The sequence below is a fragment of the Euwallacea similis genome, chromosome 6 (genome assembly GCF_039881205.1).
Source record: "Euwallacea similis isolate ESF13 chromosome 6, ESF131.1, whole genome shotgun sequence".
In the NCBI taxonomy this organism is placed as follows: Eukaryota; Metazoa; Arthropoda; class Insecta; order Coleoptera; family Curculionidae; genus Euwallacea; species Euwallacea similis.
Genome location: NC_089614.1, coordinates 5211115 through 5227908, shown reverse-complemented (window position 1 = coordinate 5227908; position 16794 = coordinate 5211115). Strand labels below are relative to the sequence as shown.

Genomic DNA, 16794 nt, shown 5'->3' with positions numbered 1-16794 from the left:
CCATGTATTTGCTATGTACAAGTAGTATGCTTAAATTGTTATTTTTTCCACAGGATGTTCTACTTTTTATGGAGCTAAATCTCTCATTTTGGAACCTATTATTGGATCATCATATTAGCGAGTTATTAAAAATATAAATTTAAATATCGAAATATGAAAGTTACTACAATTAATTAAAACGAAACTTAATCATGATTGCACAGACTGGTAACGGCAGGTGGTGTTTACAGATCGTGTTAGCATCATTTTTGTCGTTAGCGACTTGTCAATGGAACCTGAATTCATCACGGAAGACATTTTTGATGCTCAATTGTACCGTTAGCATTTGTATTAAGAAAAACAAACTCAAATATAAAACAGCACACAAAGCATTAAGGTTAGAGCTCTCGTGCGTGATTGGGTTGTCAGCAGCAAGTTTAAATTTAAACATACCAAAATAATGTATGTATCCATTTCAAGGTTGGGGCCGTCACCTCTGGAGCTATACAGGCCTTTAGAGACATTGCTGGTCATTCCCAGTGGCCTCTATGCACTAGTGACACTAATTTTAACACTGACTAGTGGGCACATAGGTAGATACTAACCGGGACACTGGATCACCGAACTGGAGCGCACAGCAACGAGTATCCATAAGAAGCCTTGTCGGTGGAAATTCTGGAAGCAATTCCATTCGTACGGTTTCTCTTGTAACTAACATTTCATGTTTACAGAAGAGAGAGTTTGAAGAGCGTTTTATATTTAGCGAATTAGAGGCACGCACTCCGTTTCGACCTCTTCTAAGTAAGATATAAATATATCAGCCAGCCTGTTCAATGTATTATCTGTTTGGTTTCATTCAAATAAAGTTTGGTCAGGCTAGGTGTTAATTCTGGAAAATCGGCTAAATATTTTCCTTAATCTGGGAAAAAGCTCAATATGACTGTTGTTAAGGCTCTTCTCATTGAGCCACAATTTTTTTATTTGGTTAATGAAACGGATAATAGTGTTTGCTTTTCCTTTCAAAAAATCCAGACTGAAAATCAAAACGGAAAATTAGAAATCGAGGTTGTCTGACGCCTTGTCTCGAGTGTTCAGGCTATGAACTTTCAAGAGTCCTGAGGGGGCTATTAATCGATATTCTATTTTAATGGATTCATGCAGGATCGGCTTCAGACATAAACTGAACACATAACAGAAATTAGAATACTTCTTGATTAAAGTCCTCAGGGGAATCGCTTAAAGAATCTTAAAAAACATAGAAAAATTCAAACTAAATACGGTCCTGGGTCGCAATTATCGAACATTTAAAAAATATCTATTCGGGAAGATGCCGGGAAGGCGCTTGCGGAAGAGGATTCCAAGACGCTTGGAAATATCGAAAAATTAGCCTCACATAAATATAAGGGAATAAAACCAAGAAAGTCGCTCCCGTGTTAACCCCTTTAAACCTGACATTTAAAGGGGTAGGGCGACCTTTCTAGAGCAGTTGCGACAAATGTAACCACCCATTAATTTGCCGACTCACTGGCCTACTTAAAGAAAGGAAACGAAATAGATTTTAGAAAAAGATTAATATTTTGTAAAATTGCTTCGGGACTAAAGATTCTTGAGCTGTTTAAAATCTTAAATAAAAGAAACATATGCATTAAATGCATTGAAATAACAGTAGATTTCTGTAAAATATCTGAAATAAGCAAACGCATAAGAAGAGGAGAGGAATTAAAAAATTCGAGTAAATCTTTTTTTATTTTATTATCCATTTGAATAATTAGCTAAAATAACACTTACGGTAAAACAATGTTATTAAAAAGTACAACACAACCAGATACTATACAAACCACTGTTCTCGTTCAATAAATAAAAATTAATAAAATAAATACAATTACAATAATGACTAAATTGTATATTAAGTTTTTGTTAATTTGTTCTCATGACGCCTATTTTATGAACGAGTGACTGTGAGTTTTTCTTGTTCGACTTACTTAAGTAAAATGTAGAAAGCTGCATTGGTTCCAGAATAGAAATATACAGTGAAGAAGCAAATGTTAAAATTTAATAAAATCTGTATAAAGACGCAAAAAAATTCTCAGATTTACGTGCGCCAATTCTAATAAATAAAAGATCGTTTATGAAAGGTATTATTTTCGCACATATGACCTCACCTTCTTCTTTCTTAAATCGCAATCTCTTGGGTCATTTGAAGAAGCACATGATTTTACATACCGAATAATGAGTTTTCAGTTGGGTCAAAAATATATCAAGAGTAAAAAAAATCTTCATTATTCATTGTAACAATAAAAATTTATCATATAATTATATACGATGTAATCAATATGAACATTAATTTAGATTATTTTTTAATTAAAAACTTTTATTATTGAAGTGAATGATACCAAAAAATATTCTCGAAACTTTTGTTACGTTAAAACTCATTATTACGTATATAGATTAACATACTGTTTCAGAAGGCGGTATCAAAAATTGGGATTGCCATTAAAAAAAGGGAGAGGTGACGTCACATCTAAGAAAATAATGACTTCATGAAATATGTTTGTCAACATTTGCGCACTTTAAAATTAAGTTTTACGAGTCAGAGCAATTTTTCTCATCTCTATGTAGATATTTTATTCAATTTTTTCAGCTTTGCTTGCTCAGAAAACATTGTCAAATAAATAATTTAATTTCAAGATATATCCCTGGGCCACTCTTCGGAGGGAAGAAATGTTAAAAATATTCCACAATTCTGCGACGTTTCTAACTAAATAGTCTTATAATATACTGTACAAAAAAACTTACAATATACACATAGTCTTTAATTGTGTTTTAAAAAATACTCAAGAGGAAAGAGGGGGCCACGCACACGAACTTAAATAGTGCTTCCGAAAGTCTTCAGGTACCAATATTTTATACAAGACTTTTTACAAGGCGAGAACTTAAAGTTACTTCTTACGAACGTACAAATCACAATATTTTTCAAAGGGAACCACTAAAATCGGATTCTCGGAATCTTTTTCAAATAGTAGGAAATTCGATCATTTAATTCACTGATTAAATTGTTGCAGGTCCCATTAATTTATGTCGCAAAATTTTAAAATTTATTCAAATTAAAACATTGAGAATTACGCTAAACGATTCTAAGACGTTAGATTTCGAGAACCCGGAGTAATCGTCCTTATTGAGTTTTTATATTTTTTATTATAGTTTCTTGTTATACAAAACACCAGTTAAGATTGAGATTTTTAGCTACTGAGGAATTCATTTCAGATCATCTATTTAACGATTAGAACTTATCGCTATTCATCCGGGAACTCATAAAACGAGTACCCGGATGAGGATTGAGATGTAATGGCAGGTTCTGTCGGCAAAGGTACAGGTAAAGGACGCGCAGGCTTGCGAGGCCTTGGGGTCCTAGAACCGGCATGCGCAGGGCCGGAAGGTCGCAGACGAGGTCGTCCTGGACCCCGCCTAGTGCTTGGAGTAGCAGAAATACCTGTAATATCTAATGGAGTTTCTCCCGCCCCCCTTGGAGAAGATTGTGTAGATGATACTGAAGATGCCGAGTCGTGAGTCTCTCCAAAAGAGTTTAGAGGGGCTAGAAAAATCGCAAATTACCCCAAAATGCCGCTTATAAACAAAAGAGCTTTTATAGAACGTTTCTCGAACGTCCATGGTTTCCTCTTATTTATAACGAGTAAAAGGCAAATTTTCCCATGTTAATGTGCCATCAAGCACTGCCAATTACAAATAAAAAACAAGGATAAATCGGTAAGCCAGTTAAAAATCTGTGAACAATTCGCAAGTCATTATGCACAGGAGACTTTGTTTCGGACTTATAGGAGGAAAAAATAACATTTGCACTAAAACTAATCGTATTAACACGGTAAAAATCAACTTTAGGTTAAAAATTACAGCATTAATTCTGATAAACAGAAGAAAGCGATTTAAATAAATTTCTTATGTATTCTAACATGAGGGTGGTAAAACATTTAAACCCGATGACCAAGCACTTAGTGGCGTCAGAGAAATATCTACATCGAAAGCGATACGCAAAAATCGAGATGTCCATCAATAATAATGAGAGCACGAAAACCTTGAGGATCGATTGATCCAAGGATGCCCGCGTTAAGAAGATGTGAAAAATAAATTTAACACTTAAACAAAACAATACGTGTTCAAATTGAAATAAATAAATCCGTTTTTGTACGCCACGCTACATTATAGTCTGGGATTGGAATTTTGGCTTATTTATCAGATACCGCCACACGATTTTTCGGTCCAATTTGGCTCAAAACGCGTGAACGCCTTTTTTATACAAAAAGCATTATTCACACTGACATTCTTAGACTTGTTTAAACTAACAATAAGTTCATCTTTGTACACAACGCAGTTTTGAACACAACACATAAAAAATTCTTTAAACAGAACCATATGTTTTAACTGTCATTTTCTAAATTCAAAACTAGGTCCTGAGCTAAAATTGTGCTTCCGGGTTTCGGAAGACGCACGAATCGGGAGTTTTTTGGGCCATTTTTTCTAAGCAAATGAGTGCCAGTTGCCGCAAAGTACCTGCGCAAAAAACGGCCACCTTTTAGAACCACCTTTGAATAGATTTCCTGAAGGATATCCGCCAGATGCCGGGAAGAGTTGCCGCCGCCTTCTGGCCCGATTTGGGTCGGATGCCCTCGCTTTTTAGTCCTTTTCCTTTCTTAAAATACAATCAAGGTAGTTTTTTAGGGTCTCATACGCCCCACACTTGCCCAACTACCTACTCTTAAATAACTAGGTACTCGTTCTGAAATCGCGACAAGACCTTAAATTTTTATATTAAATTTGTTATTTAGTGTCACCATCCGATTTTTGAAACCGGTTATTAACATGTTTTTTTTAACCTAAAACTATCATGACCTGAACTAACTTAAAACCAGTTATGCCGGTACCTTTTTCCTACGCTCCATTTCTTCAAAATATGCCAAAAGGTAGTAGAACCTTTTGAAAAAAAAAACACTTTATATATATATATATATAAAGAATTTTATAAGAAACTCTCATGTGGTTTATAAACTGGTTATGAAAACAACTTCTTTGGCTCTCTTTAATTTGAAGATGCAATATGGTGTAGCGCTCTGTGGAAATTAAAGTGTTACCATTCGACTTTTTATTGTTATATTTTTATCTATATCTATATATAATATATAACAAGTTGTTATTAAAACTGTGCATTTAATCGTTTTTGTATCTCTTAAAGTTTTCAAGATACATGCATCACGAATTTAGACCACGCGGTATTTCCTAGCAAAGAAGAGCTTTTCGAACTCAAAATCACTTTATATACTCTTGTATATTATGTTCCATGAGAAAGAGAATACTAGGCGGCCTGCCAATGTCTTCGATGTGGTTGTCCATCGTAACGACATTCGTATCGTTTGCAATTTGACTTATTACATTTTCCACCACCAAAGAAAGGTAAATGTTAAATTCGTGGGTGTTGTAACACTTGATAATGACCTTTGTTCAATTCGTAACTATTTAATTTCTAAGAATCTTTTCTTTTATCGAATCATTGATATCATCCAAGTTGTTGATAAAGCTAACGAATGTAGATTTCGTATCGCTGTTCTTCCCTCGTTTCTGCTTAGATTCCTGAACAATTCTTCCACGATTCTAAACTTCTTCAAAAAATATCAGGTATATGTAAAATCTAACCTTGTTTTCTAGGCGGTTTTGAGGACCGAGGGCTTTTTATTGCTAAATAGGCGCCCTTTATGGTTGTTAACACCAACATTTCATTACAATATCTCGATGAATTTAAAATTAATTAACTTTCTTGAATTAAATTTTATCCCCTTGGAATTTCTTAAAGAATTCTTGAAATATAGTCTATAGGTATATTAAACAATTATTATTTTTCAACATAGAATACGCAGCTAAAATTTTTGGCAATCATTCGAAATCTCACTGTGGAAGTACTTAACGGGTATTTTACCATTAATTGAAATCTTGTATTAACAAAATTTCAGGTAATGGAAAGTGTAAAAATATATCCGCAGGAACAAAAATAAATGGAAATTTTTGTTGTACAGAAGCAGATTTCACTCCTACGTTTCATTTATATGTAAAAGATTTCATCTAAACGGAAACTGATATTTTTTTATAGAAACCGAATATCTCATAAAATTATTAAAACCGCAGATCAAAAGAGGAAAACGACGAAATAAAACCAAATAAATTTGAGAAAATAACTGAAATAAAACACTTTTTGACTCACCGCCACAAAGCCCCGGAGCAGTAGGACCATTCAAAGCGGTATGATTACGTCCTATCCCTGCAGTAACCCTTGAACGGGAACCCCTAGGTCTACCCCTCTTTGTGTGACCCCTTCCTGCAGGTCTAGGCCTCACTGTTGAGCCATACACGTTGTATACTGTATATTCTGGAAGAATACAAAAACAGTTCTATACTGTTTGTCACCTTAAAATTTTATTTTATTTCCGTATTTGAACCAAAAATAAATTTGTGTTATTAAAAAGTTGTTTTTTGTTAATTATTTGCAATGTTGTAAAACCTAAAATAATTTTAAAAAGTCTTGTCTATTAGAATTAATAATTATTGTAAAAAATTGAGATGGCCTACAATTTTGTCAGGGAGTGTAAGTATCTAGTGATTGTATATTATATAAATTATACGACCAAAAAAATTTAAATATAATACAAATTTTAAAAAATGAATTACCCAAATGAGGAATGGGATCCTATAGAAACATGTGAAATTGAGAATCAAATTTTTGTCTAACAAAATTTTTTTTATCAATCAACGTTGCCAAAAATTTTATTCTAATTCTTCTATATTACCTGGGAATCGAACGCGGTGTCATCATATCGAAAGTCCGACACTAAAACCATTAAACTAACGCAAGCATCTGGCACAGTAGATCTGTGCATAATTGTGATATAGTTATGATTTTAATTAAAATAGTGTACATAACTTGAAAGAAAGTTTCCTAACACATTTTCCTGATTGCCATCCTTGTCTGCGGCTCGTGCGTTAAGAATTACTTACCGCTATAACGTACAGCTGAAAGATATTCCTAATTTTCTAACGTTCATGTAATATACGTTATGGATATTTTTTTATGTGATGATGGGTAAAATTTTTCAAAGTTCTAAACAATTTCACTTACTATTTGTAATGGGAGAATCATCATCATTCACAACATCTGGTTCTTCGATTGGACCATCAGGATCGATTTCACTGGAAGGGCTATTCGGTTGTTCTTCATTTGTTTCCTGTATGATACTCGTGGGTTCTAGTCTAGCCCTTTTAGCATCCGCTGCCGGAATCGTCTGGAAGAAAAAAGTAATGTGAGAAATACTCTTTGAGCATTATAAAAGATAAATTATATGAATAAAATGCAGTAGCCCATTCACTCTTACCTTAAAAGCTAATTTTCGCTTTTTATCGTCCCTGGCTTCCTCTGCAGTGGACTTGTTTTCGACTTTTAGGTGATCTAAGACAAATTAATTATTAATGTATTGCTTCCCAGGTAGAAAAAAGCTGAACGTACATTTTTGAACTAATTCGTCGTCGTCGAGAAGAAGAGAAACCACTTCTTTCGGCTTTAGAGTATCGGGCTTGAAATTTCCTCCGCTTATTACTAGTTTTTGTATCTGGGAATTTTACATAATGTTGAATGAGAAAACCATTTACTGTCGGAGACATAGTTAATTAATGTTACATAATTTAAACCCAATGCTCGCATATTAGGCATTCTATAAATGGCTACGATACTTCGTAAAATTTTAAAAAAACTTTGCTGCAAGCAAATACTTCATATTACCTCACTTTTTTCTCTAGCTCTCTGCAATATGCGTTCCTCTATCGACCCTTTACAAATCAGCCTATACACGGTAACTTGTTTAGTTTGACCTAATCTATGAGCCCTGTCCATTGCTTGCTGGTCTACTGTTGGATTCCAGTCACTGTCATAGAATATTACCTGGAACAACAGAAACAACTTTAGTTCAAGTCACTAAGTATCTGATCACCGAAAGTAAACAAAGCAGTGAACAATTTTGTTATAATGCAAATTTTATAGATACATTAATTGCCCATTAATACATCGTCTACTATTTTGCCAATGATAGAATGAAATTTCACACGGTTACCTCATGTAAGTCATGTAGTGATATTAAAATTCAATATGTTCCCAGAATATTAGCGCTTAACGTATTCAGGAGCTCATACACTCCCATTTAACATTGCTGGCACGTTCTGGTGTTATAACTTAGTAACATAGTTAGCTAGAAAGACATTACATTATAATTATTTTAATTCTAATCGTCTATTGCCCCTACACTTTATATATCGTATCGTAAACTCTTAATTGGCAACCTTCATAAATGTGATCGAACCGTGATACAGCCACTTCGAACTCTAAAGAAGGGTAGTTAAAATCGTGCCACCCCCGAAAATCTTGATAATGAGTCTTGTTGTCCAAATAAGAGGTAAAGTGGCTACGGTACTTAATAAGGGTAGTGTCGAATGTTGCAATATGAAAGATCCGGAAATATGCAGGCAGTCATTTCCTGCCCCGCACGTGTACAACCACCTATCGTATAAAACCACCCTTCGGCTACTTTTCCACGTGCTGCTTTGTGACCTATTAATATCAACTTCCAATTCCATTGGGGGTGCCTTAGGTTTTAAGAAATGTGCGTTGTTGTTGGGAAATTATTCGCACTTCACACGAAAGTAGATTTGAATTGTAGTTAACCGGTAGCATGATTCGCTCCTAATTCTCATAATTAAAGCGTATTCATAGAATTATTTCATTTTATATAGATTGGCGCCATTCTCTTTTAATAACCATCATGCAATGCCGCTCCATATATGCCAAATAAATGCAGGATTGCCTTTTCTATCGGAGCATGACAGAGTGTGAATAAAGTTCTCACCATCAATTCCACGAACGCACTTACAAAATTGACTCACCCCACAGAACAGTCTCTTAATGGGTGTGTTCTGCAACAGCAGGGATAAAAGAATGTATATCTCCCTTTTGATAATGTCACGTATTTTTGTATTATCTAAACCTGAGGTGAATAAATAACCAGCAACAAACGGCATTGACTTTATAACAAATTATCGATCGCTATAGGTGATTTAATTCATAAGAACGCCAGTCAGGCGACTCTGACAAACCACATGGATAAAGAAAAGATTATACAGTTTTAAAATTTAATTAGAGGATTAAGGGAAGGTGTTGAAGAGTAATTTAAAAATATTCGGTGATGTAGGAAAGATTTTAAGATGGAAACGAGCAATCTAAGCTTTATTGAAGCTCGGTTAATGACCAGTCGTGTAGTTTGTATAAGTCGTCGCATAACGGATGCAGCGTCCACGTACTTCGACAAACATGCTGGGAGAATCACGTTGAAAAGTTCTCAGCGAATCCACGGCAATCGGTCGACGTCAGAGCATTCCGCGGCCACAGGCCGTCCATTAACAAGTAGCGTCGCGGGGAATACGAAATTCGAGGCAAAAACCATCCGAAAGCCGGACCATGGTATGCAAATAATGTTATCGCTACTATTTTAATCTGTTTTTTTTTTGTTTGAATTGTTCTCATCAGGCTCGGGAGATACCTGAGCACCCATTTGTCCCAGAGATTTATAGCTGGACTCTTCTCTACCATCACGAAATCCACCGTTAACTGAACAATAAATTCATTCACTTTTTGTAGCGCTCCCTCCGATTTATTGTTTTTCTTTTTAAATGAAGTGCTACTTAGCATTAGGCATTATATTAAATGAATCATTATTATTATGCTTAATTGCTGCGCTACCGGCTCTCAGGCTGGAAAATAAATACTTATTAAAAACAGAAATTTTCACGTTATAAATGCATTACTCTCATATGTAGGAAAAAGACGGCATTGGTGGTTAAAAACAAACACCGTTCAAAATTACAGTATCTTATTTTATAGCGGCAATAATTCTACGAAAATAAAGTACAAGGCGACCAGTATAAAGTCAAAGTATCCACAGCTTTAACTCTTTTTTACTTATAACTGTGAACTTACAGATGCACGATACCATGCGATTTTCTAAAGTATCTTTTTGGATGCCTTACTTTTCGATTACATTGCTTTTAGCTTTTAGCAAAAACAAACTTCAGTGCCTTTCTGATTGGCTGTGGCAGTTGCGAAATCTTAAACGTTGAATGTAAATAGGAACAAAAAAGGACCACGGATTTGCTTACTTTTGCAGCGCCCTTGCGATAAACCTTAAATTACAACTCCAGCGTTGGTTTCTAGGTAAAAGGTAAATTCGAAGCCCCCTACATATGTATGTATACTTTAATAAATTGGTATATGTATGTAATTTATCATGGAGTAAGGCCTAAGAAATAGTTATTGACCATGTTGTCCGAGATTTTAATCTGTTATCCCGTTCAAACAAATAGATATCAAGTGAAATATAATGTGTCACGTCATGGTCAATCCGTATTCCTTAGACTTTACAAATGCTATTTATTATTTCGTAATTGTGCACCGATGTCTCTAACATCTAGAGAGTCAGATGTCAGATCGAAAATCATCGATACTTTGGAAGACGATTCGAATCAATACCAAATATCGATACTTTTCTACGGATCGAACATCCCTATACGAAATTGAAAGTGTGGTCGTCAAGTGAAGTAAATAAACAAATTGAGCTCCATATTCGTCATGCAAAATGATAATTGCGAGTCATTAACTTACTGTATCAGCCGCTGTCAAATTAATTCCGAGACCCCCAGCCCTTGTTGATAATAGGAATACAAATATGTCTGTCCTTGCCTGAAAATCGGCGACCATGTCCCTACGCTCTGATATTTTTGAGGAACCATCCAGTCTCATGTATTTGTGATGTCTATGCCACATATATTCCTGGAATAAAACACGTTAATATAATATGAGAATAGGACTATCAATTTACAAATATTTTCCCAAAAATACTATAGCACAAATGAATTAAAGGATAAAAATTTTAAATATATCCTTAACTTATATAATTAAGTTCAAAGTTTAGAATAATTCACATCAAAGTCATGTGCACAACACAGTGGCTTTTCTTAGGTTTTGACAACTACAAAATTTTTATTAAATTGAACAAATTCGCATATAAGTGACGTCATAACTAAAAAGGTATTACGTAATCTGTAATTCTTTTTTTCTCACTTGAAAATTACCAACATTGTGTTAAATTCGGACCTGAGTAACGTCACTATAAAAGAAATATATTTTTCGAATATTAAAAAATCAATAAAATTTTTTGGTAAACATCTAAGTATATATGAACACAAGAAGTTTAATCAATCTGTTATGGCAAAATTATATTCACTATTCTTGAGATAAAAACGCAAATCACCTCTAAAAGGTCGATCATCTTGGTCATCTGCGAATAAATAAGCACTCTATGCCCCTCTTCTTTCAATTTCTTTAACAATCCATCTAAAACAAAGAGCTTTCCAGAATCAGTTACTAAGCTTTCCTTGTCAGGAATAGCAATATTTGACCATCCGCTGGCGGGAGTAATATTTGCTAAACAATTTGAGGAGTTCGGACGCAGTACATCAATTAAATTGGGTGCCAGATTATTTCCTGTCACTTCTAACCAATAAGAGTTCAGAGAATTGTAGCTGTAATCGTCAATATGCCTCTGTAAATTCCAGGCTGCCCTCCTCGAGTAGCAATAGGTGCTAATTGTTGCTGCCGAACACTAAAACATATCATTAAACATCATTATTTAAAATAAGTTAAAATGTTACAAATACCTTTGGCATTGAAAAAAATAAATACGAAGGAATTTCAGTCTTGTCGCAAGGAAACACTCGAGAAGGCCTCTTAATATGAGGAAACTCAGTGAGAGGAACAGTAATTTTATCGCTTTCCAAGTGAACAGTTTCCTCATCCACTACTTTCTTTGTTTTAAGCCTTATATTTCGATGTTCAACGGTCTCTGGCATTGAATGATAGGTGTGATCTTGAAGAGTGTACACCACTCGGTTTGCTTCCATATTTCGCACAAACATCATATCACTCAATACTGGGCTGCTCTGGATTTGGGCATTGCTGAGCCTAATCTCTTGCTTAAAATTCAGAACAGGATTCGATCTATGTTGCCACATTTTTCTATTGTACAAATATTGTTCGCGCTTTTCGTGGTCGAAGTAATTTTTCCATCTAGCAACTACATTGCCCACCAAAATTTTAAATAACTCTTCTGCAGATATGTCAAGGTAATTCAGAAAGGTGAACAAAGAGTTATGGGAGTTGCGAGCATTTGAAATGTATTGCGGGGTGAAAGGTAAATGTTTATTTATCTTTAAAAACTGTTCTTGTCGGATGTTCGTGTCGTATACTAAATAAGGGATGTTGTATACTACAGGATGAACTCTTATTGGTGATTTGGCGTCCCTTCTTTCAAAGAGTTCAGGGTGGTTACAAACCTGCAAAAATGTTTATTGTGAGATTTCCAAATCAAAAATGTATTATTTCAAAAATGATTAACGTCAACTCAAACTTGACAATCGAGACTATAAGAGATGATTTTTATGAGACCTTTAGATCAGAACTCTCTGATATGGCAATAGAAAACGCAATCAGATTTTAACTATAAAAAATTAACTCCAATTTACCATTACTATGTGATACTAAAGCGGATAAAATTCTTAAGTTATTATATACCACTTAATTCAATTACCTTCCTAAATTGCATAACCAGATTCATGAGATTGGACGTGAAATTTTTATCTACATTATGAGAATCTCCTCCTCCAACAGAATAGTGCAATAAATCCTCGATTTTTATTTTTTGCTTAAGAGCCAAATATAACAAATTCTGTCTGGTCGTTAGCGGACAATATACCATTACTTCGATTTTATCTGACAACTCATTTTCGACGTCCTTTTTGATTCTTCTTAGCATGAAAGGTTTCAATATCATATGCAGTCTTGAAAGGTGTTCTAGAAAACATTAAAATCACTTTAAAAATATAAATAAAATGTATTCAAACTTACTTTCGTCGATGCCAGTCTTATTCTCGGCGTGGCTTTCAATATCCTTGGAAAACCACTCATTAAATTCATCGTGAGAGTCGAAAAGAGTGGGCATAATGAAATGAAGCAAAGCCCATAGTTCTGCCATGCTATTCTGAATCGGAGTACCACTTAGCAGCAATCTATTTCTGCAACTAAATCCTAGAAGTGTTTTCCATCGCATGGAATTTGTGCTTTTTATCGCCTGAGCTTCGTCTAGGATCATGTATTGCCATTTTATTCGATTAAAATATTTTATATCTGTTATCACGATCTAAGAAAATTAAAGATTATTGGTAAGTAAAGAAAAATCCACTGTGGGGCACCTGGTAGGAAGTTATTACAATATGAAAACTAGCATCTTTGGTGTAAATATCTTTTTGATCCCAAAACTGCCTTAGTATTTTTCTCTCATTAGGGTTTCCCCAGTAGGGGACAACTTTAAATTCTGGGACAAATTTTGCTATTTCCTGTTGCCAATTGTGTAACGTGGAGGCTGGGGAGATTATCAGAAAAGGGCCCCACACAGCTGAAAAAGTAATTGTAGTTTAATTTCCCCTCCTTGCTGCCATTAAAAGCAGGGATTAAGTGTTGTAAATAAGTTCAGATATTGCATATTACATATGGATACATATTATTAGATTACATTGGATTATCTATGCACCCAGATATAGTGTATCCGGGTTAAAGGATTTACCACCCTTGTAAAATCTTTATTTATTGGCCGATTTTGGCCTTTTTTGAAATAAATTAGATATTCAAAATGCACATTTGTCTAGTGGGTACGATAACTTTTCACCCATGATCATGGCCAACTACTTGTATTTTTATGGGATCAAATTTCAAAAAGTATTGTTAGGGCTTTTTTTCGGATAAAGATGAAGACAGATTCTCAATTAGAATGACTTAAAACCCACCTGTATTGTTTTTCATTTTTCTGCTATTATTTTTAAGAGGTTAAGAAGAATGATAAGTCCTTTATAAACATAACTTTGATATTTTTAACTTATTTACAACCCCCCATGTAAAAAGAAAGTAATTTTAGAATGTACCTTCATTTTAAGTTCTATATAACGCAAAAAAATCAAAGTATTAAATACTTTAGCCGCAATATTCCGTGTAACATGAAATTAATAACCTTGTGTATACGTAGAGGACCAAAAGTCCCGCATAAATCCGTTAAAAATTGAAGGAAATATTTTTTATGAAAATGTTGGAACATATCAAGTATCATTTTTAGTTGTGCATTTTTTGACGTAATAGACATATACGTATGTATATATATAGGATTACCCATGTAATAGATAAATGTGCTTTTTCATTTTTCTCTTATGGAAACCCTTGTATATTATGACGCAATTTTTAATCAGTGAAAATTATTAATTTAATAATTCAAAATTATTTCATGTCCTCTTCCAAAATACTTACAATATTTCTCAGCAATATGACACAAAAAAGCAATGCTCTGGACTGTTTTACCCAGTCCCATTTCATCAGCCAAAATACCACTAATCCCTTGTGAGTACAAGTTGGCCAGCCAGTTCATCCCTTTTAACTGGTACCCCTTAAGTAGGCCTTTAAACATGATTGGTTGAGGTTGTTCTCCATCTATGTGTTTTACTTCTGTAAGGCATGAATTTGCTTGCTGATCGAAATTACGCGTTCTGGCTTTTTCACTCTGAAATGCTTCTTGGGCATTTCGTTTAGCTTTTTCCTTCATTGCTTCTGAATCATAATCATCGCCTAAGAGCTTCGTTGACTTTTCTTCATCTAACTGACTTAAGATTCTCAATTGTTCCTCTGCTGACATAGTGCTTAATTTTCGTGACATGAAATGAGCATAAAGTTCAGTTTGGGTTATTAAGAAATTGAGCTTTCTTTGCTGTCTTTTGGCTTCTATTAGTTCATGATCAATTTTTCTCTGCTCCTCTGCCTCTTTTTCCAGCCTTTTTTTAACTTCTCTGTCAAAACGTCTTGATCTCTTCCAATAAGCTATGTTCTCTCTAGCTAATCTCTTCATCCTCCATTGCTGCTCTTTCACCACTCTTGCAGATTGTAAAGCTTTTTGCCTTGCATATTTAGCACAGTGTGAAGCAACTCTTTTGCATTGCAGAAGCATTTCTTTGTGTTTATTAGTTTTAGCCCTATGTTGCTTGCCAATTTCTTTCTTGGCAATACTAATGAATAGTTTCCTTCGCTTTGATGTCATCAATTCCTCCCATTTTCTCTTTGATTCTTCATCTTTAAACTTCTTAGCTTTCTTCTTTGAAGAGCTGTGCAAGTGAGTGCTCATGGGAGGAGGTGCGGGAATTGATTGACTAGATATATTTGGATGAATGTAATCTGTGTTAGCATTATTATCTTCGAAATCTGCATCTAAATTTGGATATTCACTAATACCATTTTCAAGGCTTAGGTCTAAACATGGTTCGTCCTAAAATATTTGATTATTTTAGTGTGTATTAAAAAACTTTTGTCATACTTACTACAGATATATCATCTAAAATATCTGGGTCATAAAGAGGAGATTCAATGTCATCTTTGAGGTTGAGAAGGCCAATTCTTCTCAGGCTGATTGGTATTTCCTTTTCAATTTCTGGATAGTGGTCTTCTTTGCTTATAAGACCTGCACCATAATACATGGAATGATCAAAATTCTAAAAATATATATATACATAGTCACTCACTTCTTTTATATATGCCTAACTAGGTACTTACTACTTTATTTTTTCTTATTTTCTTCTGATAGGCATGCATTTTTAATAAACATTTATAGGGAGCATCTTCAGGGCCCATGTCAATATTCTCTGAAAGGATGTTAGCCAGCCACTTACGACTTGAAGTAACATTCTCAAAGTTATAGTAATCCTTTGCCGAATGTGGCTCTTCTTTAGAAAGATTATCTATTGATTCTGAGTAATCATCTTCACTGCCCTCACTATCACTGCCACGATCTTGACTTTGAAATGTGTCCAAAAATGGTCCAGTGTTCAATGCATTTTCCAGTCTTCTTATGTGCATTGGTTTTGAGGTGTTGGGCAAAACCTCTGGCATTTTAATTAAACAGTTGTTTGAGCCTGAAAGAAAACAATTCAAAGTAGATTTGAATGTTGATAATAATGAGGTTTAAGATAGTTTAGATTGATTTTTAACGAAACTCTTTAATCCGAGCTTTCTAAACACGTACCAGGAGCAGGTTTCAAGTTAACCATAGTATTCAGTGAGTGACTTTTTAAATGGTTAGCCATGGTGAATTTAATTTACAACAGTATCTGTTATGCAATGGATAAAATAGCAGTTTAATAAATCATTTCATTGCATTGGACTTTAAAAATTTTTGTTTAAATATAACCTTATTATTTTTTAACCTTTTTTTGACAAAGGAGGAAAATAAACAACATGCCACTAATGACACGTGCAATCTGTCAAAAGTTTGTCATAGCTCATAGCTCATACATTCTACCTTCTCGAAACCTTGAAAGGAATTAATGAAAGGAAGGCTTTGTTGCTATTTTTTGTGTGGTTAACTTGAGCTAAGAGTGCAAAATTACTTAACATTTAAAATTCGAATTTTTATTTCAGCTAAATTCGTTTTTAAGCTCCCTCCAAAATGTAGATTCAAACATTGAAAGAAATTAAAAAATGGTCGAAGAAAATAGTGCTCCAATGTTGCACCGTGTATATCTTTAGATTTTGTTGTATTTTCATATCAGTTTCCCAGATGTCGTCGCCCACTG

The 16794-nt window shown here is 34.3% G+C and overlaps 2 protein-coding genes and 1 long non-coding RNA gene across 6 annotated transcripts in view; 1 reads left to right on the top strand and 2 right to left on the bottom strand.

The window, feature by feature from the left end:
* The window catches only part of Delta (neurogenic locus protein delta), a 47687-nt gene extending 46940 nt beyond the window's left edge, over nt 1–747 (bottom strand). The window contains exons 1-2 of one of the 3 annotated variants that reach the window (XM_066391239.1): nt 585–747; nt 433–541 (exon numbers count right to left, since the gene is read on the bottom strand). The gene's annotated coding sequence lies outside the window, so the exon portion shown is untranslated. Of the gene's footprint in view, nt 1–432 lie in introns of all 3 variants that reach the window. The other 2 variants (XM_066391240.1, XM_066391238.1) reach the window with 2 other exon arrangements.
* Nucleotides 748–2894: 2147 nt separating this feature from the next.
* Nucleotides 2895–16415, bottom strand: Ino80 (chromatin-remodeling ATPase INO80). Of its 2 annotated transcripts, none has more exons than XM_066391224.1 (16): nt 16245–16415; nt 15776–16134; nt 15544–15714; nt 14486–15491; nt 13384–13586; nt 13040–13331; nt 12723–12985; nt 11794–12468; nt 11388–11738; nt 10739–10906; nt 7814–7972; nt 7541–7643; nt 7410–7483; nt 7157–7319; nt 6245–6409; nt 2895–3571 (listed from the first exon to the last, which is right to left on the bottom strand). In XM_066391224.1, exons 1-16 carry the CDS (start codon nt 16303–16305, stop codon nt 3273–3275), a joined length of 4512 nt encoding a protein of 1503 aa, XP_066247321.1. In that variant the 5' UTR covers nt 16306–16415; the 3' UTR covers nt 2895–3272. The 2 variants fall into 2 exon arrangements, with proteins under 2 accessions (XP_066247321.1, XP_066247322.1); XM_066391225.1 differs by having other exon boundaries at nt 15547–15714.
* Nucleotides 9260–9918, top strand: LOC136409621 (uncharacterized). Its single transcript, XR_010752186.1, has 2 exons — nt 9260–9541; nt 9608–9918. It is a non-coding gene; the product is annotated as an uncharacterized lncRNA (long non-coding RNA).
* Nucleotides 16416–16794: the final 379 nt, after the last annotated feature.

What these genes read in the sequence shown, in the direction of transcription:
- Ino80 (XM_066391224.1), bottom strand. Translation starts at nt 16,305, where the DNA reads ATGGCTAACCATTTAAAAAGTCACTCACTGAATACTATGGTTAACTTG. An exon ending in TAAGACTGGCATCGACGAAA is followed by an intron (nt 12,986 to 13,039) that starts GTAAGTTTGAAT and finishes AATGTTTTCTAG; the next exon opens with AACACCTTTCAAGACTGCAT. An exon ending in ATTTGACAGCGGCTGATACA is followed by an intron (nt 7,973 to 10,738) that starts GTAAGTTAATGA and finishes CTGTTGTTCCAG; the next exon opens with GTAATATTCTATGACAGTGA.